Source organism: Netta rufina (assembly GCF_964035555.1).
Source record: "Netta rufina genome assembly, chromosome: 23".
NCBI classification, from domain to species: Eukaryota; Metazoa; Chordata; class Aves; order Anseriformes; family Anatidae; genus Netta; species Netta rufina.
Window position 1 is genome coordinate 4,219,566 of NC_140147.1, and position 21,372 is coordinate 4,240,937.

The window sequence follows — 21,372 nt, forward strand, 5'->3', positions numbered from 1 at the left end:
CAGCTGCTCTGCCTGACGCTGGGATTCAGGCTGGCTCCTTTGCACCTCGTCTTGTAACGCACCCAAGTGACAGCCCCGCCGTGTCTTCTGGAGGCGTTGGTGGAGAGAAGGTGGGAAGCATTCCAGGTGAATTCACCAAGCAAGCTTTTGGGGCTGTCTTGGTCATGCTGCAGTGCATTGGGAAGCTGTCACAAGGCAGGGAGGTCGCTGTGTGAACGCAGCAGGTTTGGAAAGCAGAGCGAGGGAGCGCTGCGAGACTGCTGCATCTCCGGAATCAGGCTGACACCGGTGATTACCTTAATCAGTAGTTCCCATCTGCTTCTAGCTTCAGAACGAAGCCTTCAATCTGAACCCTAATGGCTGGGTTCTGTACCCGTCAACTAGTCTCTGAGCACGGGGAAAATAAGGATGTTTGGGTGGACAGGAGGCCTAATTTAGCTCCCAGCTGTGCCGCTGCCGTGCTGTTTGATGTCAGGCAAGCCACACTTTCCTGTACCTGTTTCATCCTCCGCAAGATTAAAAGTGCTTAGCGAGGGCGTAGTCATGCTCTTGTTCGTAGCTAGAGGGAAATATTAATTGCCTCTCAGCCTTAAGGGCCGTAATTAGCAGCCAGGTTATACTGGTCTGGGTCCCATCTCTTACGTGTTGCGCAGTGTGTCGATGCGGCCTTTAGGAAGGAGAACGTGAGTAACAGGAGGAAGCCTTTATCTGAGCCTCGCACGCCTGCGTTGGGTAAGGCCAGCAGCGTGGAGGGTAACTGCTGCTGTGGTTTGGCTGAATCAGTGGCGTTCAAGCAGTTGCTTCTTCGTCTGCACCATGTCCGAATGCGTGTTGGCCACTGGGAACGTGCTTTTAAAGGTTGAGCTCTGCGCTTTTTCTTTATGTGAAGGCTTTGCCAGGCTTCACACTGGAGTTATCTGCCCGTGGGTATTGTTTTCGGTGGTGTTGCTTTACGGGGGAGGATTTTTCAGAGCTTTGCGAGTGTAATAAGAGCAAGCTTGCCTTGATTCTTCTGTAAATTACTGCTACTCGCGGGAAGTGGTATTTATAAAGCTGTTGTGCTGTGTTTCAGCGTGGAAAGGGAGGTGGCGGGAGAAACTACAAGGCATCTGTTTCCCTTTCATATAAATGGTGTAGGTGATGCTCTTGCATGGAGAGAGCAGCAGGCCTTGAATAAACACTGGATATATTAACATCTCTAACTAGTAAATTTCTGGGTAATCTCTTCTTTTAGGAGATTTATTCTGATTTGAGAGCAGCAGTCTCCGGGGAAAATGAAACCTCCTTTTAAATCCACTTTGTTCAGCCCTTAGACTGGGACCTACTGCTAAGCCAGGCCATCTTCCCCCAGCCTTCCTATGGCCCTTAAACCAAGCAGCCCGGAAGGTGAGGAACATAAAAGGTTTGTGGGATCTCAGTAAAGCCACAGGTCTGCGGATGCTGGGGGTCCCATGGGCTGCCCACAACGCCGGTCTGTGCCCTGCTGCTGGGCACTCCCGTGTCGGCGGAGGCGTACCTTTGTTTCAGGTAGCTGATTCATGGCCCTGCGTGTTTAATCACAGTTTCTATAGCAGTGAAATCTTTAACGAGAGGGTGGAGTTCGCTCGCAGTTCACTGCGGGTTTGGGGTGAACACTGTGGCTGATTCGTGGAAGTTTTCTGCTGATGAGTGATTTTTATAGGACTAATGGTGTAGGATGTTCTGTGTTCGTGGTGCGTTAAGCACAAGCATTTCTTCAGTTTTTGTACTGTGCTGCCTTGCTAAGGACATGCAGGAGGAAGATTCCTTCTGTCGGTGTGATAAGTTTGGCTTTCCACCTTCTGATTGTCAGTCAAGGTAGCAGAACCGCTGGATCACACGTAGGTGGATGGTGCCGTGTCCTTCCAGCACTCTCCATAAATCGTTCCTTCAGGCTCTGGCATTATGCAGTCCCTTCTGTTGGCTCACGCACTGTCGGGGCACTCTTTACAACTGCTGTTTAACCCCACCTTCCTGAAAACCTCAAACTCCTAGGTGTTCCCAAGGTGACTTTGCTGCGGAGGCAATTTGAGCCTTCATTCTTAGTGCCAGGAGCAAGGATTTTCATTTGCATAATCAAGATAACGTGCAGGATAGGGTTTCTTTGTGTATTTAAAGCTGTGCAGCATCTTGCTCTTGTGTCCTGGCAAAACATGGTGCGTTGTGGAGCTTATATTGCAGTGTTGGTCCGGGAGAAGTGCTTTAGCCGAATGTGTCCTCAGGAGCTGGCTGGCCATGCTAGCAGCGAGTCGGGCTTGAACAAAAAATTGCTAATTTGAAACTTCTATGAATTCTATGAAAACCTCGTCTTGAGGCTGGCATTAGCAGTTGCTTTGGAAGAAGTGTGACAGCTTGTGCTGTTGTTTGCCTGCACCACTGTCCACTCTGTGCATCCTCGCTTCCCTTTGGAGCATCAGTGCTGTAGAAGCAAACAAAGGGAGCCTTCTGGCCCCAACCTCAGGTTCTGAAGTGGCACGGGACTTGCCTCTGACAGCAAGGGCAGCTGAAACAGGAATGTGCTGGGAGAGGATTTGTATCTGCGTGAATCAGAACTGGTGAATTGTTAAGAGTCTGCCAGAGACGCTGGTTAAAAATCTTGGTGCTCAACTGCATGCAAGGTTCACTGGCGGCAGGCTGATTTTTGCCCGTGTCCCATGGGTGTATTGGGTTAAACGGCTGTTTGTAAGTGCCGGCAAAGCAGTCGGGGTCTGTGGCACACGGGGAGGTGTGTGCCAGCAAGCTGCTCAGTGCTTCCCTTTGTGGTGTGGCTGGGGACAGCCTTCCGTGCCTGTTCCTTGGGGTTTCAGGTGCAGAGAGGCTTTGTCTGCTACTCAGAGGCATTGCAGGTAACATGAAGGTCTCAATTTATTTGTCTGTTCCGATTGTGTTGAAGGGAGAAACTCACTTCGAGTTCTGCTTGTAGTAGTTGGGGCATGAGATCTTCTCATGGCTTGAGTCTTAATTTCAGCATCCCCACAAGCTCTGTCTTCAAGAATAATGACTTGCTAGAAAGCTGTACTTCAGGAAGCCTCTAATAGGGCTGGGTGTGTAGCAGTGGCCATTTGCCTGCCTTTAAAGTAGCCGGCGCGGGGTGTGATGTTTGCTGTCCTTTAGGGAGCTCAGCAAACAGTTTCATTCAACATCCTCCTGGCTTTTAAGCAGATGGGGTAGATTTTGTGAGCCTGGGCAACCAGAAAGGTGGTTCTGTCAGGTGGGACAGCAGGTTGGGTGGGATGAAGTATAATGATGCGTGCAATTCATAAGAGCGAGTCTCTGCCAGATTCCCTAAAGAGCTTGTAGGGGGCCACAAGGAGAATGAGGAAGATTTCACAGCCTCTGGTGCTTGTTGTACTCTGTGTTTGTGGCAAAGCACGCCAGGAATCTCTTCCTGCAAAGACTTCTCCCCTCAGCAAAGCCAGCCGGCCCTGCCATGACTCCCTGCAGGCCGCGGGGCCTTTGCTGGTGGCCATGAGGGAGGCGTGAGGCCGGCCCCCACTTCAGCATTTTATTGCCCATTCTCAGGGCTATCGCTTTCTTTTCAAAGGGCTTATTTCCTTCCTGTACCGTGGTGTTGAATGGGAGGAGGGCACACAAGAAAGTGATGGCCTGGAGGGGGGTGTCCAGGGCAGGTTGCACCTCAGCCTGACCAGGACCCGCTCTCAGCCACAGGCCCCACAGCCAGAGGGGTGTTAGGGGATGGAAGTTTAATCAGCCTGCAAATCAAGCTGATTTGGGGCTGGAGCACTGCTGATGTGTGTCGTGGTCCCGTAACAGCACGATTTTGTTAGGCAGGCTCTGCTGTGAGGCTTTGTGTCCCTGGTCTCTGTGGGACAAAGGCTGTGCTGGAAGCGGAGCGGGGCTCCTGCATGGCACGGCCAGCAGGAATCTGGAAATGCCTTTAATTGTGAGGGGAGCAGGTGGCTTTTCCACCCCTGTTTATTCCAGCGTAGAGTGGGGTTTTGTTGCTGGCTGCTCCGAGGAAATGGGAGCAGTGAGGGGCAGAAGGAACTGGTTGAACTGGAATCCCAGTGCTGCCAGCCTTGGGCTGGGAGCTTGCTCAGGGAAGCGTTTCAAAACCCGGGGCTGGCAGCGGTCGGCACTGCAGGGTTTTGCTCCACAGCACATTGGGAGGGTTTAATGGTGCAGCTTTGTAGCAGAGACCTCAAATCATCTCAGAAACGTGAGCAAACAAATCCTGTTTTGTCAAAATCGTGGATGCTCGGGGGTATTGAGCTTCGACAGGCACAGCTTGGTCTGAGTGGTGCAAACGGCACGGAGAGGTAAGGCTGGCACCTTGATGTGGAGAGGGTGAACGGAGGAGCAGGCAGGATCTGATGGATACCAGTGGGTTTTTTCAAGCCTGTTTGTGGTGCTGGGAGCCTTGCTGCCCTCCTGCCTTGGTCTTATCCCTTCTCTGGGACCGCAAGTGGTGTGCTTCAGTGCCAGACCTCTGTTTTGGGCTGCAGCTGTGTAAACACCTAAAACTGCTCCACGCAGAGAAGAAGAGGCCCTGTGTATTCACTCTTTTCCCTTATACTGGAACAAGTGTTTCTGGGCCATGTGACAAACAAATTGAGGAACTGAATTGGATTAAAACCAGCTGTTTTTTCAGCAGACTGGTTTCGGCTGGGGTCAGCTGCTCTGTGAGCTTCCTGATGCCAGCACAGAGGAGGCCGTGCAGAGCTGCTCCCTGCAGCCGAGTCTGACACCACGACTCTTTCCGTGTGAGGCATTTGGGGTTCAGGTGTGGTTTCTCTGGTCTGTGCCTGGTTGTCCTCTCCTGGTGCTTGCACATTGACTTGTGCTGCTCCCTCAAGGAAGCTTTTGTGTTCAATTGTTTCTTCAACTTTGTTTTCAGCTCAAGCTGACCCGCAGTCCGTGACGCTGCAGGCACGGAGGAGCTGAGCTGAGCTCTGTAGGGTTCAGGTGGTTGGCTGTGGGGGCTCCTCGGGGCTGGTAGATCTTGTGGGAAACCCGTTCTTTGCTTTGGGTCATGCAGGTGAATGCTTCCTCCTGTCAAAAAGCTTATTTTGTCCGAAATTCAGTCTCATGTTATCAAGTCATTGGAGAAGTTGGGGTGCTTTGGCTCTTGCTGTGGTGAGCTCTTTGCTGCAGAAACAGGAATGGGACACAAAGACCTCTTTAGTTTGTGCTGTGGCAAAAGCTGCCTGCAGCTTGACTCCGCAGCAAGATGGTTAATATCCAAGAGGTAGCCTGAGACCAAAGGGGAGCCAAATGAAGAAACTGGCCGCTTCATTCCATTTGGCTGTTAAAATGAGGATGGAACTGGGGAGGTGTCATGGTTGAGCAGCCTGAGCTCATCCCAGTGGCTCCCTCACCCATCCCAGGGACAGGAGAGGCCACACAGGAGCAGTTCCAGACCCCAGCAAGTGGCCCTACATCACCAGCAGAGCGTGTGCCTGGTAGCTGTCCCTGCAGACCTGCGTGCTGGCTGCTGGGATGTGCAAGCACACGCGTGTTAGCTGGTGTCCCAGCGAAAGTCACGGTAGGTTTGTGTTCTTTGGGTGTGGGTGTTTTACAGCTCACCTGATTCCGGTGTGGCTGCTCGGTGCTGTTACCCAGCTGCTGGCTGTAAGCTGTGTGTCCAAACACTGCTGTTTGTAGGCACCTCTTTAAGAACCGGAGTGTTCCTCACATGGAGTCGTTTAGGAAATGCCCGTGTATAGGCAAACCCCGGAGCTGGCTGAGAAGCACCCTCTGGCCTCAAGTGAATTGCATCACCTGTCCGGCTGATGTCAGAGGAAGGATGCCAACCAGTCCTGAAGGCTGCTGTGAGCATCAGTAGTTGTCAGAGGAGGCTCAGGATGGCTCAAGCTGCAGTTCCTTTTCACAGCGCAATAGCCAGTCCTTGATGACCTGTTCTTACTGCAGGCTGAGCGTCCCTTTAACAAACCTGTCACCGTAGGTTGGTGTAATCTGTGCAAATGCAAGCATTTTTTGTCCGTGTCCTTTCAGCACGGCTTGGCTCTGTGTTTGGAAGCGCGGAGAGACGTGCTGGGTGTTGAAGGCAGTGAGGCTGGTGAGCTGGGAAGGCTGGGACCGAGCCTCTTATCTCACATAGCAGAGCGATGCGGCAAGGCTGCTGAATGTGTGCCCTGCACATGTGCCAGGACCCACGTGCGTGTGGGAGAGGGCTGCTGGCAGCCAGGCGCTGGGATCTGTTCCTCAGAAGGGCACGGGGCCGGGGCAGGGATGGAGAGGTGCTGAGCCCCACGTACATCCAGCGGCACTGCACGTGAGCAGGACACGCTGTGCTTCCTCCCTGGAGCTAAGGGCATCGCCTTGGAAGCATGGGCTGTGCCAAACCATCTTTCTTCTCTTTCAAATGGGAAATTTCACCACCTGCTGCCACCTTCTGCTGGAGCTGACCCCAAGAGGTTTTGCAGGACAAATGTCAGCTTTCATTTAAAATGAAGCCATTCCCCAGCTGTAGGTAAGGACACAATCCTAATGTGATTTCAGCATCTCTTTACGTTTCCAGAAAAGCTCTCGGTTTATACGTGTGGCTTCCAGATCTGCATGCAGCTTTCTACCTCCTGCAGCTCTCTGAGTTGCCTTTGAAGTCTCGAAAGCAGAATCAAGTGGGTTTAGTTTCTCTAGTTTGTATGGGTCAGCAGGGATTTAGGTCCCTCTAGGGTTAACATCTCTTACAAAAAGCAATATGGAAGAGGCACGTTGAGTGACCACATCCTTCATTTTCACGCCTTTTTTACAGTTTCACTCCTTTTTTACATGTTGGGTTGTGCTGATATAGGCGAGTCCCTTCCCTTCTTGATACTCGTCGGGAGCGCTGCTGGAGGCGGTGGGGTTGGGGTACTTGTGCAACCATTCCTCGTGCCGGCACCTATCAAGAGGCCTTGTTTGTTGAGCAAACCAGCAGTTTCTGGGCTGGTTGATAGCTGTGCTGGGGTGTGTGGGGGGGTGAGCGTGTTAACGAGCCTGCTCCGATGTCCAAGGACACAGCATTTGAACAGAACAAAAAGGCTGAACCTGGCATATGAGAGAGATCACCAGAAAGGCGCAGCTTCCAGCTCATTTTTAAGGGTTTTTCCCTGTATAGATTTGGATTTTAACTCTTGTGTGAAGCTCCTGACGTGCGGTCACCGATGTTGACTCGTGCCCACCGTGAGAGGCGTGCATAATTCTTGCTCAGCTCTTGGATCTCGCCGAGGTGAGGTGAGCCACCTGGGTGTGCGGGGCAGTCCTGTGCCTCCGCCAGGCTCCTGCCTGCAGGCACCGCCTGGGATCAGTGTGGTTTTGTCGCCCTTGTTACAGTGGAAGGTCCTTTTGTGGCCGAGAAGCAGCAGTGGTTCGTTTGCTTGAGCTCTTACCGCAGCTAAATGCCTGGAAATTGTCCTTTGTGAGCTGGGGTGGGTGAAATGGCAGTGGGAGGAAGCGTTCCTGTTCACGGGGTGGGTGTTCAGGAGTGTTGCTGCTTCAGTGCATCAGTTCTGCAGCTGTCCTGAGCCCTGGTGAACGATAAAACCTGCAGCAGGTCTGGCAGGAGAATGGCCGAGTGTGAATTAGCAGTGGAGTTGATCCCTTTCTGAGGCTGCTTGGAGGAGCACTGCAAAAGGCTTCTCCCCACTATCAAAATCAGCTCAGGGCACAGAGTTAGCACAATCCTCATGTAAACAGTGCTAGTGCTTCGTAAACTCTCTGAGAATGGCAAATGATTTTTTTTTTTTTTAATGAAATGTTCCTGCTCAGAAACTTTCTGGGCTTATTTTCACGATGGGATGCCTTCCTGCCCGTCCTGGTGTTGGGAAGAGTTTGCCAGCTCAGTAATGGGAATTCCTGTGTTCCCTGGTATGGTTGGGGCACCATTTATTGAAGCTGGAGCTGTGGAACACAAGCAGAATAAATTATGCGGGGAGGGCTTCTGTAAGGAAACGTCTCTTAATCAGAAATAATTAAATTCTACAATCAGGCAATTAAATAATTAAATCAGGCATAATTGAATTGTTGTATTGAGATTGGGAAGGAGAAAGAAGGCTGCAGCTGAACTACAAACCCCACCCAAACTGTTTAAAACACTGAACCAAAAAAAAAAAATGCGATTTCAGGTTGCTGGAGAGGTGGTGGTGTGACTGCAGGGTGCCCACGCGGAAGGCAGGGGTTCGGTCCCAAGCAGCTGAGCTGTGTCCAGCTCGGGAGAGCTGACTCGATGTTCAAATCAGTGAAGTCCCCTACACAGTGCAGGTTTCTAGTGCATATTTTTTTTCCAAGGAGTGCAAACGTTGTCTTTCAGTGCAGCATTTTAGAGGTGCCTCTCTTGTGTTCTTCATTGTGCACCGGTGGGAGCGTGGAGTTTTGCCAGTGGGTTGCTTTTCCTGGAATGCAGTCGGGTGTGCGGTAGTGGTGAGGGTGCCTGCGGTGCCTCAGGGAGGATTTGGCATCCACAAATGCCCAGCAGCAGCTCCTGACTCGAATGCTGGCTTCTTTTTGAAGCCCAGGTGAGCTGCTTGGGAAAGGGGAGATGCTCCTCAGTGTTCAGTCTTTCTTTTCAGGGTCTGAGTGCTGCTCCTCCCCTGATACGATGCAGGACTCCGGCAGGGAGCATCAGGCTTCAGCTTTGGGGCCGCATCTCTGCTTGCTGACATTTGTGAGAGCTTGATAGGGGCTAAACTAATTCCCGTTGCTTCTCAAGCCAAAGGAAACACTTTGCAAGCTGGCCTTGCGACGGCTGAGCTGAAGAACGGCCTCATTTCGGGGAGGAAATGGTGGTTGCAAATGAAATCTCCTACCCAGTCATAATTACGGGGGCATTACCGCAGCATTAGCGTGTGCTCAGCTACTTTGTTTTCACTGAGAGCTTGACGAAAATGGAAACCACAGAACTAAGGCAAAGGTGGTTTGTATTTTACCCCAGAAGCCAGAGGTAGGTAACCCTTCATTACGTGCCCTTTGGGTGCGTGTCCTGGTGGTGTGCACGCCGTGACGGGAGGCTCGCCTCGCTCCGACATCCCGACAGGCTCAATCCTGTGCTTCGTGGCCAACAGCTGCAAGCAGGGAGCTGGGCTCATCCTTTTTTGTCCTTTTAAAATGGGTTTTGTTGTCTGGGTTCTGTGGGGAGGCCTGCTGGGCTGTAAGAGCAGCTCTTGCTGCTCGGAGAGCTGCAGGCTTCCCTGGGGACAGGGAAACCTTTTTGCTGAATCCGTGCTGCACGCAGCTGAGCCCGAGTGGATGTGGTGGGAATCGCTGCTTTGTCTTCAGCAGGGGGTGAGGTTCTTCACTGGTCCCCGTGCAGGCTCAGAAAGAGTGGGAGATGTTAAAAATGGGGGAAAATGGGACTTCACGTACGGTTCATTCAGTAGGAGTTGGACTTGATGATCCTTGTGGGTCCCTTCCAATATTCTATAATATGTTTGGCTGGCAGGTACGTTTATTTCTGTCACAAAGTCGCTGTCACAAGTCTGCTTTGTGGTATTGGGTCTGGCTCCACGTGGGCTGTCCTGGGCTTGTGGGCTGTGCAGGTTCCTCACCCCACAGGCAGGACTCCTGTCGCCTCCAGTTGCATCTGCACTTCTCGAAGGATAACGTAGATCTGTTCTTCTTAAAGTAAATCGATGTTCCCTGCGAGGTGAGGTACGAGATGGAGCTGCTGGGCGAGCAGGTATGCACTGATCACAAGGAATTTTAATTTGTTGGGATGGGTTGTGCGTTAGGACATGGTGGGAAGGTGCCAGCTGCAGAGCTGAACCCAGCTGTGTGATGAGCAGGGGCTGGAGCCCTCCTCCAGCCACATCTGCTCCCCCAAAAAGCCAGGTTAGTGGTTTGGGGAATGCAACAGGATGGGAAAGATCGGGGAGAAAAGGAAGGCTTGTGTTGGTGGCTGGTGTTTAGGGTGGTTTAGGGCGGTCAGGCTGAAGCCTGCCTTCTGGGTGTGAAACCAAACGTTTAGTGTGCTGCGTGTTGGTTTACAGATCTTGGGTGGGGGAAATTCAAGACTTGGTTCTTCTGAATATCCACAGGCCCGAGGAATAGGGACCACGCTGCTGAATGCCTTCCCTTTACGCTGGTGTAGCCCTCTGAAAGATGAATGGGATGCCAGGCATTTCCCGGTCTCCAGTGTGCTTCCCATTACCGCACTAATTAAATTTGTACAGGCCTTGCTCTGCTGCGGGAACCGAGGCTGGTACTTCTGGAGCTACTGAGGCATGCTGTGGGAGCTCAGGCAGTGATGATATTGCTCCTGATATGAGACTGCTGTACTGGAGAATTCAGTTTGTCATCTCGTATGTTTTGAAAAGCTGAAAGAAATAGTATGTACGGCCTAGGTTTGGGGCAAATCAGCTGTATTTGAAATATTTATTGCCTTTGCCTGCAGCATGCTGAGGCAGGTGCTGGTGAGTGGGGTCCTTTCCTTCAGCCCCACTGCAGAAGTGAGTTGGGCAGCTGGAGAAATGGGGTCCTCCGTGGGAACTGCTCTGAACACCTCGGCTCTCCTCCTCCTCTTCTTCTGGGGTGCCCGGGTACGAGCAGAATGTGTGAATTGCCTCTTCACCATCCACATTTATTAACACATTTTGGTAATTTGTGAGCATTGGTAGATTTAAGTCCTGGCTCATGGTTTTGTGGATGACCAGAACATCTTCGATACCTGCTTTTAATTACATCAAGCTTGGTCCCCCGGCTTTTTTCTTACAAATTTCTGCTCTGGGTTGCCTTTAGTTCCCATCTCAGGTCTGTGCAAATGGGTCATCTTGCTCAGCCTGCCATGACTGTGTGTATGTCTTCCTCTAACATATTGGAGAGGTTTTTGCAGTAGAGCTGTTCTGGGGCTGTGGGGCAGTTTCTGAGCGATGTGGTTACGTGCTAGGTGTGTCTGCCAGCCAGGTCCTTGTCTTTTAGGAAGCCTCTCCAAGCTGAATTGCTAAACTTTGGGCAGACAGAGAGGACAGGGCACTACATACCAGCTGCACAGACCTGTGGTGACCTGCAGGTGTTGAGCGCATCCGTCAAGCCTTCTAGGGAGACTTCCACATCTACTCAACAGCAGAGGTAAAGCTCAAGTTTTACAATTTGCTGTCATCTAGGAATCCGGAGGGGACAGACTCTTGCTCTTGGTGGCTTGGGGGTTGATCAAGGAATCGCCGTGCCTCGCTGCCTCCCTTGGGATGCTCTCGCTCCTCTGTCAGCTTCCCCAGTACGTATGGGTGCCTGTGCAGGAAGGAGAGCGCCTGCCCTCTGTGCTCATCAGCCCTTCTGCTTGAATTTTGCACTGCCTCTGTCAGGGAGATCATTTTGGTCGAGGCAAGCCCTTCAGCTGCTTCAAGGGCAGCGTGCAGGGAGGCTGCTCCGCTCTGTTCCTGCTGCAGGTTTTGTCCCCGAGCGCTTCCACACCTCCAGAGCCGCTGAGCGGCTGCCAGGAGGTCTGGAGGCGAATTGGTGTTTGCTGTCCTGCCAGCTGCATAGAAATAGCATTTGTCACCGGGAGCTGGCTCTGAAGTAAGGCCGCGTTCGACTCGGTGCCATGCGTTCTTACAGGCTCCTGGCTTTTTTGTTTCGGGTTCGGTAAACACGGCTCGCTCGGTGAGCTGAGACGCCTGGGAGAGGCTGGAGGGGGCTTTTTTTTTTGAGTCTGTGAGCTGTTTCGAGCAGGACAATGGAAAATCTTGGCTGTTTGGCACATTAGCTGAGTAGGCTGGCCAGGTGGGAGTGCTGTTTGGGAGATTTCGTTTCTTTTTGACGTGCTTTATAATGGAAGTTATCCCGTCTTGAAGAGGGGGAAACTGAGGCATGGCCAGCCCAACGCCTTGTCCGAGGCTGAGCACTGCTCTGCAGCAGAGCTGCAAGTGCTCAGAGGTCTGCACAGCGTGCTGGTGAGCGTGAGGGTTCACAAAGAGCTGTAAAAGTGATGAAAGAGGTGAAAAAAGCCCCTGGCCGAGCACACCTCGCAGCCACAGAGGACGCAGCTCCCTTCCCATCCAAAATCCACGCTGGTAATGTTATATTACTGTGCCACCCACAGGCAGCTGCCACGCTGCGGAAAAATATTTGCTGTTTACTTGGGGAACCCGTTATTAAATGCTGGATCTGCGACGGAAAGCTGCTGGTTTCATCTGCGGTGTCGCCTGCTCTGTTCAGATTCCTCAAAACCAGTCGTTCGAGTATTCAATTTAAATTGTTATACTTCCAAATTTTCCCTCTCTTCCCGTTATGCGTGTCGTTTCTTCTACAAAATCTTTTCCTTTTGCCCAGCAGCCGCCGTGTTTGGCTTTTCTCAAGTGGAGCCATGCTGCAGGTGGCAGAGCTGGGACCCTTGTGAAGCCGGGGAAGCTGCAGGACCGCTAATTATCGGTGCCGCGATCCGTGCTCGTTGACGCGTTGCCAGCTCGGGCTGCGAGAGCGACTTGGTTTAATCTGTGTCACTTTACTGAGTGGGAATATTCTGATTTGCCTCCGGGATGCAGAGGAGTTGACCTCCCCTGCGCCCTGTCTGCGATTTGCGTGGAACAAACTGGGTCAGCGGAGGCTGCTCGGAGGATTTGGGAAGCAGCGTTTTGTAGCAAACGATGTTGGAACGATGATAATTGAAGGACATGAGCAAAGCAGGAGGTTTTGGAGGTGGAGATCATTTGTTACTAGATGAAGTCAGAACAATAGAGGAGCGTTTTGGCTTCTGACCTGCAGAAGGGCTCGTGCGTCTCCTCCTGCCTGTCCTGCTTGGTCCAACGAGAGGCTGGAGCTCCCCTCACACCTTGGCTTTAATTTTTAGTAGTGCACTTGGTGTGCTTCCTCTGTGCTTTATTTTTTTTTTTGCTGGCATGCAGAAACTGTGTGCCAGGAGAATTTCCCTTGTGATATTTAAACTCTTCTGCACCCGTGCTATAAGCTGCCCCTTGGGAGAACCGCGCTGTGCCGTTGAGTTATTTCGCTTTGTGGAAAAGAATTTTAATATTGTTTACCATGCTCTTAATCTTAGGGCTGGCGGATAAATTGAGTTACTTTAGCCCTTCCCCTGAGGACTTCACGGGGCTTCATGGGCAGCATACCCCTAGTATTAGGTGGAGTTATCTCAGCTTTGCAAAAATCCTCTCTTCTGTCTTCCCAGAATGAGTAATTGAGGGATGAGAGAATAAAATGTTGGTTTTTCAGTGCGTTTATGAAAAGGGATGGACAACCAGCCCTGGTGGTGCGGTTGGTAAGGTTTTGATGTGAGCCCAGCCATGGGCATTTCTGCAAGGCCGGGCTTGATGCACTGAGAGAAGTCCTTCTGGTGGCTTGGTTTGGGTAAAATTTGGTGAGCTCGAGGCTCAGAACCTGCCCGGACTGATGAGCAGGCTGCTCGGTGCCAACCTCGGTCTGCCGGCCAGCCCTGTGCGTGGTGTCCCCGTGTCTGTCTGTCTGTCTGTCGGCTCCTGTGGGTGCCCTGCGGGTCTCGGCTGTCCTCGGGCCCAGGGGGAGCCTCTCTGCAGCGCGCATTTCACAGACAGGGCCGTGAAGCAGGGATGGAGCTGGCGGCCTGAGCCCAGCTCATGTTTCACTGATTGCCTGACTTTTTCCAGCAGCACACCGGGTCACGGGAAAGCATCTTCTGGGAGGTCAGCGAGCGAGCCTGGGTTCGTTTTGTGGGCGCTAGCTAATGGGCTGTGCTAATGCCAGACCTGGTCCTCGGGCTAGCTGCTGCTTATTAACACCTCCCTCTCCCTCTCCCCTGCTAATGGGGACAGCTCGGGACCGGCAGGAGAGCATCCTGTCCCTCCCCCACACCCTTTTCTTTTTTTTTCCAAGCAGCCTCTGGTTTTGTCTCATTACAGTCAGAGCCCTGTGGTAGCTGCCCAGCCGCTGTCTGGGCTGAGGGCTGGTGATTTAGAGCTGAGCCAGCACGGAAAACGGCTTCTGCACGCCCAGGGCGAGCCCGCTGGGAGCCGCCGCGGAGAGGCAGCGTGCCACCTCGCGTTGGAGGAGCTGTCAGCTCTCTGCTTTAGCCGGGGGGGGGAAAAAAAAGCAGCCCACGCTGGTTTGGTTCTAGTTGGACTTTTTGAAACATCCCGTCGTCTGAAAGAAGTGATCTGGTGTCAGAGGAGGAGCCGGGCAGCACTGGATCAGAAACCTGTGTGAGGAGAGCGGTGCAGCTAATGAGCCTCGCTGCCAACGCATCCGAAAGCGCGCAGCGGCCGAGGGCTCTGGGCAAGGCTCGCTGCAAATGAGAACACAAAGTGGGGGAGCTGTGATCAGCTGTGATCAGCCCTGCCTGGCTCAAAAAGCACGGTGCTGCAGTGTGCAGCTTGGCAGTGACTTGGGATCCGGAGCTGGGGTTTTTGGGGTCCTGCCCCGGCCCGTGGTGCGCTCCTGCAGCGGTTTGGTTTGCATCTGGGTCGGCTCTGCCTGGGTGCAGGGCAGCTGGAGCAAGGAGCAGCGACGTGCACAGAGATCCAGACCCTGCACTGCTGTGGGACTGCACAGGATGGAGCTGAGCCCAGGGGCAGAGCCGGGGCCGGCCCCGTTCCCTGCTTTTCCCAGCAGAATCGGGGCAGAAAACGGCTCAGGAAGCACCACAGCACAGCTGCGAGGCCGTCCTCTCCTGTGTGAGCTGGAAAAAAGCCGTCACCTTGCTGTTGCGAGTTCAGAGATGGGTCAATGGAACAAGAATATATTCTTAGATTGGTACAAAGAGCTAAAAATAATAATAAAAAAAAAAAGGGCAATGTGTTTGAACTAGTGAGCCAGACAAAGGCTGTGCTCCTGCTGGCCGGGGTGCCGAGGGGCATCGAGAGCAGTGGCAGGAGCTGTGCGGGGAGCACGCGGCTCGCTGGGCAGGGGAACCTCACACAGCCACCGAGGGAACAGCCGAGCACTCGAGGACATGAATAATCAGTGGGTTTGTAGCACGGGTGGTGCTCAAAGAAACGCAAAATCCAGGTTTTCTCAGACTTATGGACCTGCTGCCTTCAGGGAGGAGGGGAACGCCTGACGGTAGGGGCTAACAGTGATTGTCTCCTGCAGGCAGCAGTTCCCAAATAACCCGCTGCTGCTCAGCGCTGGCAGCAGGGCACACGCTGCATGGCTTGGGTGAGCAAGTGCCTGTTCCCTAGCGAGGCAGAGACAAATCCAGGCTTTGGCAGCCTGGTGGAAACCTGGGAGCCCTGCTGCTGCTCGCTCTGACTCTGCTGTGCCTTTTAAGCCGGTTCTATTAATAAGCAGCTGGCTGGCTGCATGCGCTGTGCTGCGAGCATCCCTCCTGGTATGGGCAGAGGTGCTCGCAGCCGCGCTGGCAGGCGATGACAGATGTCCTTGGTGCCTGCAGCCGGTGTCCAGCGGCGAGCGGGCTGCCAGCGTTAGTATTCCAGGCACAAACATGCCCCCTGTAATATGCAAAGCTCAGCGCAGCCTGTGCAGGAATGCCCTTGAAAGGCAAATTAAAGCCAACTCCCTGGTGGCTTCGGGGGAGTAGGAGGGCTGCTGTCATCTGGGCTGAGGTTAGCGTAGGCTTTGAGGTGTCTGCTTTTGTTTCTCTCCTGCTTTCCCTTCCCGACGGGGCAGGCAGGGAGACCTGACCTGCACACTCCCCGTGCGGTGGAGCTGCTCTAAGTGAGGGTTTGGTCTGTGTGCAGGGGCTGGCTTGATTCCTGTGAAAACCTTTGTGCTCTTCTGCCTTCGGTGGGGAGCCTTCAGCCTGGTTTTTGCACGTGGTGTCCTTGTTGACGCAGGCTTTAGGATAGGCGTTGTCCATAAGGTGTGAGTTAGCTCTATTTTAGTGGTGGTGATGGGTTAAGCTGGGGGGATTCTCAGCGTGTTTCCCGAGGAACTTCATTCAGCACAACCCGCCTCCGAGGTGAAGAGCATCTGATGTGCTCGGGTGCCCGACTCGCTGCCCCTCTCCGCACGGACAGCACTCCTCCATGCAAAGCTTTTCAGAAGCTGTGCTTGCCAGCAAGATTTTGAGCATTAATTAATTAATATCGAGGCGCTCTCCCCATCGCAGAATGCTGCCGTGGCGCTGCTCCGGCTGCAGCAGAGAGGTAGCCCGGAGCGCGGCTGCCTGATCAAAGGAAGCCTCTCGCCCACGCAGCTGAGCAGAGCGAAGCCCCAAAGCCCTGCTGGCGATGGCTTGCTCAGAGGCACCTCCAGCAGGGCCACCGCCGCCGTGGGAGCCAGCACGTGCTGGGAGCTCAGCTGGTTGTGGGCTCCTCAGGATGGGAGCTCCCCCTTTCTGGAGTGCTCAGCCTGTTTTTATGGTGCCGCACGTGTACGTCAGAATCGAGATGTCTCCTGATTTCCCCGAAACGAGTTCCTCTTGCACCTCATTTCAGAAGTTTCTCCAAAGAAAAGCTGGGCTTGCTGCTAGCCCTGCTTCCTCCTTCTTGTCCTCTCTCCCCAGTACAATCAGATCTGTCTTGACATTACGTGAGCTCTGCAATACTTCCGTGCACGTGCCGTGCTGTCTTTGCTAGATAAGCATTAGCTGTTCCCTTTTACGGGAAGCACATGTCCTTTCGAGGAGGCACATGTGATTTTTTTATTTTTTTTTCCCTGGGAGGGAAGGTTTGATGCTTTGCAGTTGTCACACCTTGACTTTGTTTCGCTTTTCTTTCTCATTGACCACAGAAGTGCTCAGAGGCTGCTGACGTCTTCACAGAGGGGTGAAGGCACCACGCTCTTGTTCCTAGGTTGCTGGGGCAGGATTCCTGCTCTGGGTTCTCTGCATGTCAGTTAGTGCGGGCTGAGCAGAGCTGGTAGGGAAGTGAAATGAAACCCAGGCTTTGGTCACGCTTGGAAATTTAATTTGTCTCAATTTTGTTTCCTGTTTTTGCAGGAATTGCTCAGACAGCTAGTGAGCAAGAGGAATGGAAGAGAACACCGGTGAGTACTTCGGTGCTTTACCATCGGTTGTTGACCTGTTCTTTCTTCGTCTGCTCAGTACTGTAATGAACCTTGTTATTTTAAACTTCATGCCTTTAATTCAAATGTAGATGAGTAGAAAATGAGATCGTTTGGCAGATGCATCAGTTGCAGCTCTACTGCAGTGATGGTGCGGATCAGAACCGACCAAAGCTGCGTACTGTACATCTGGAAGATCTTTTTTGAAATCTCCCATCTGTGAAAGCTGGAATACAAGTTTCTTGAATATCCCAAGCTCTTGAAAACAAACAGCATCCCCTTTCTGAATAGGCAGGAGGCTAGGAGTTCTGAGCTGGTCTGTGATTTGAGCGAGGCACGTGGCAAGCCAGAAGGAAGGATCAGCTCATGGTAGTTCCTGATTTCTTTCTGATTTTATTTCCCTAGGCTGCTCTGTCTTGCAGAAGATGTGAGATTTTTTTAATTAAAATTTGGCTTTAAAGCTCTCGCTTTAGGCACTGCCTACTATTCGACCTGAGGCAAGCAGACTCCTTGCTGTGAGGTTTAACTGATGCAAGCATTCGGTTGCAACTAAAACTGGTGGAGTTCTGGCTTAAAGGATGCTTCAGTGACTTTTCCAACTGTTTGGCTAACGTGGTGGTGGAAGGCACTGGCTATCCAGCCTTTTTTTCCTCTGCCATTGACGTGGGATTTGCATGAAAGCTCTTGCCTGCCCCGCGGGAAGCCGGTCTCCATGAAGCATGTTAACCTCGCATCTTGTGGACCACGTTGGGGCAGTGGGTGAAACCTCCCCGACTTGTGAGGAAGTGCAGCTGCGTGACCACAGCTGCTATTTCTAGATGACTCCTCTGCAGTCAGGTGATACCATCCTTGAAACGTGAGAATCGATGTACTCGTCAGCAGCGTGGTGTGCTCGGTCTGGCAGATCTACCAGCCTGTCCGCTGGAGGCTCGGTTTTGACTCGCACAACAGCTCCGAGCCAAGTGCATGTGCATAAAAACACGTCAGGCTTATAATCCTGGTGGCAGGAATTGCTGCTGCGGCCTCTAATTGTTAGCCTGGAAGGTGCACATTCAATTTGTGGTGATTGCTTTCCCGTACGGTTTGCTTGTGGCAAACTAAGCCCAGCTGCTGCCTTTCTGGGGGAGGTGGGTGAAGGGAACGCGGTGCTGGCAGCCGAAGCAGTGGCTGCGGAGATGACAGCTCCCTGCTCAACCCCAGGACGTGGGCTTGGAGCCTCTCGAGGTTCCTGGGAGCTCTGGCTCCTGATTTGAGCAGCGCTGGTGGACTGGGATGAGAAAGGCTTCATGTCCTGTTCACATTGTGCCAGCTGAAGAAGAGCTGCCTCCCCTCTCCCTCTGAATTCAGCTGTGAGGGTTGAGGATGGAGCATCTGTGCTGGTCTTTGCATGCACAGACACCTCGCACAGCTGGCTGTGGAGCTTGGTGGTGATAGCGCTGGGAGCTCCGAGCCCCGCGTTAAAGGCAATATAAACAGATGGGTCTCTTATTACTATTTTTTTTTAAAATTACTTTGCTTTTAAGGATGCTCATTCTCCAGGTGCTGCTAAGCTCAGGACTCCTGGCTTGTTCCGGGCACTGAGGCTGGAGATGAGGTAAGGCGGAGCTGCGTGCAGGAGCTGCGCTCAAGTCCGTGCCCTTTGTTCCTTCAAAGCCTGGTGCTTTTTGATGTATGGCTGTCCTTCCCTGGTTGTATATTAACTGCACTCACAATGCTGCATGGCTGGCTTTTGTTTTAACTGCATTGGCGCGTGTTCAGAGCTGGTGCGCTTCAAATGGCCACTGGGACTGCACAGTCGAGCATAAATCCTTTTTAGCTGTCAGGCTTCACTAGCCATGGGTGGGTGGGGGAGCTCCTCCTTGGCTGGCTGCCCTGGCTAATTAAAAACGAAATTTGCTGTTGTCTTCAGATTTTAATTCATGCTCATCCCCAAAGACTAGTAGGAGCATGGTCTCCAGGCAGCTGCAGTGAAGTTTCAGAGCTTGTTTATACACGGTTATTTTAGAGCAGGTATGCAACTTAAAAATTTGCTCTCAACCCAGCCACGGGCTGCTTTTCCAAGCAGAGAGAAGAGAAGAACGTACAGGAACTTCTTGCAAGCCTTGGGCCGTGGCCCTGAGCAGCTGCCTGTAGTTTAAGCTACCAGGTCAGTGATGTGGATGTGCATGCGTTGTGCAGCCAGGGCAGCATCAGGCGGCCGAGTTTGTCTCTCGTGCTGCGCTAAGCAAAATGAAATGACTTTGCTGTCGGCTGTGCCTGTGTGACTGGCACTGGCTTAGAGAATACATAAAGGACTGGAGTTGCAGCAGGTTATCAGCCTGAGCCTCCAGCTACCAAGCAGTGCCGTGAGCCCGCTGGAGGCAGAGGAAATGTTGGGGTGGTGGGAGCGGGGAGGTGGTGGCAGCGGGGAGTGGGGGCACAGCGGGGCAGCGTGCTGCCCCCAGCCCTGCGGGCGGTGGGAGGACGGAGGCTGGCGAGAGGAATAAATGAGTCCTGAACAGATGCTGTGTGTCGGCCGTTTCTCCTCTTGCTGAGGTCCCACCTACGCGAGTGATCTGCTGAAGGGAAATAGCCCTGGAACATTGCACCCCGATCAGATCCTTCCTGTCGGAGTGCTGAGGGTGAAGGATCACACTCTATTTTCGGAGCGTGTTGCATTCACTGCCCACGCTGCCCAGACCCCTCCTGGAGACCGCTCTCCTCTTAGGCTGCCGTGAACTAAGCTTCAGCCTTTTTCTTAGTGCAGGGATCATCAGAGCCAGCATCCCATCTGCCTGTAAGTCGGGAGACCTTAGAAAGCAAATTTTGAAGTGGAAACTTTGTGCCTGGTGGGATGAGCCTCACCTTATGCCCGTGGTTCCTCGAAAGCAGAGGTGTTGGAGCGACCTGATGAGGAGAGGGGCCTGCAGCTCACTCGTGGTGTCTGAGCTGAGCATTCCCCAGTTGCCATCAGGGAGCACAGTGCTGCCTTTTGCCATAGGAAGCTTCTGCTCTTGGGTCCTTTTGGCTCCTGTAGTCCAGTGCTCCCTTGAAAATCTCTGCTTGTGGCTGCAGACGTTGTGGGTATTGGGATAAACCTCGTGGTAGGTTCCCTAAAGGGTCTGAATCTGTGTGGGACAGCTGTGAGGAGTCCTGGGAAGCAGTGGAGCAGCCTTCTGCACCCATGGGCTCCTGCCCAAAGCTGCTTCTATTACAGAACAACACTTGAGACAGTAAATTTATGGATGCCTGAAGAATCTTCTGCAGTTATTTCTTTATTCGAGGTTGACTTTCATCACCCTATCTCATGCTGTGCTACTTTCTCCCAATTCTTTTCCTACTAAAAATAGGGAATGCTCTTCAAGTCCTTAACCTCTGTGCAAACAAAGAAGTAATTTGTTTTAGCGTCTAAGCTGGCTTCTGGGCTACGTGCCTCATAAGGAAACCAGTGTGACACGAATCTGCTACTTTTGGACACTCAGACTCCAAATATAGCCCGAGGAAAGGAAGGGGCTCGAAATGTGAATATTTCTATTGCACTAACTTTGCTGCTTGGTCCTGGCAGAAAGCGTGGCTGGCTTCCCAATTCCCATTTTTATCCCTAAAAACGAGAGCAGCGCCATCGGACGCTGAGGTTCAAAGCCCTGATGGAAACGAGTGCGTGATCGTGGCACGTGCGTGGGGAGCAGGTTTTTAGATTGCTTCTGATCCAAAGCATCCCTGCGGAAGCGGTGCTTTGTAGCAGGGTGCATCCACTGCTGCCAAATTCTGGCAACACAGCTGTGTCAGAGGAAGCTGAGATCAAAACCAAGCATCAAGCCATCCCGGGGCTGCATCGCCCGATCAGGTTCTGGCTCTGCTGCCTGTGATGCTCAGAAGTGATGGATGCTTTGGTCAAGGTGGGAGCCTGTCCCAAGACATTTGAAGCACCAGCTTCCAGCAGCCTGCTGCACTGGGATCCAAAATAACCCTTTGCTCTCATACCTGGGATGTGTGGGTTCCCTGCTGCTGCTTTTCCGTGACCCCAGGAGCTGGGCATCTCCTCCTGGTGGGAGTGAGCAGAAGGCTTCAGCCTGGCAAAGTGTGCTAAGGGAAAACAAAACCTGCTCAGGAAAAAACCTGCTCGGGGAAACCAGTTTTCTGCTTCTGCACCAAAGGTGTCCGCCAAGCGGCGTGCTCCTCGCCGTTCCTTTGTTGATGAAGCCTTTTGTTTTTAGCAGCACAGCCGAGGGAGTGGCTGCTGGGACGGAAAATGTTTTCCTTGTGGGCTCAGTTTGAAGCCAGGGAGAGAGAGCGTGAGCGTGAGTCCCCACCTGGTGACTCCGGTGCAGATCAGCGGCTGGCAGCGGAGGTGAGGACTTTGCCAGCTGCAGGTGGAGCTGCCTGCATGGGACAGGCCCTAAACCCACAGCCCCATTTCTGTTTCAAGGCTTCAGAGCTCCAGGGCGCTCACCCCGGTCCCTTGGGTGCCTCTCCAGAAGGGAACAGTCCGTGTGGGGGCAGGCAGGGCACTCGGAGCCCCTTTGC

General features: G+C 52.8%; 1 protein-coding gene across 9 annotated transcripts in view; it reads left to right on the top strand.

Moving 5' to 3' along the window:
- Nucleotides 1–21,372, top strand: part of PHACTR4 (phosphatase and actin regulator 4) — a 61,067-nt gene that overhangs the window by 5,995 nt on the left and 33,700 nt on the right. Inside the window, exons 2-4 of one of the 9 annotated variants that reach the window (XM_084300678.1) lie at nt 16,802–16,848; nt 18,390–18,460; nt 18,909–19,012. Coding sequence is in view for 2 of the 9 variants with exons in the window: in XM_084300677.1 (XP_084156803.1) it covers nt 16,833–16,848 (16 nt within the window). In the remaining 7 variants the exon portion in view is untranslated. Of the gene's footprint in view, nt 1–16,801; nt 16,849–17,183; nt 17,236–17,273; nt 17,294–17,345; nt 17,704–18,389; nt 18,461–18,908; nt 19,013–21,372 lie in introns of those variants that run through there. The other 8 variants (XM_084300679.1, XM_084300682.1, XM_084300681.1 and 5 more) reach the window with 8 other exon arrangements.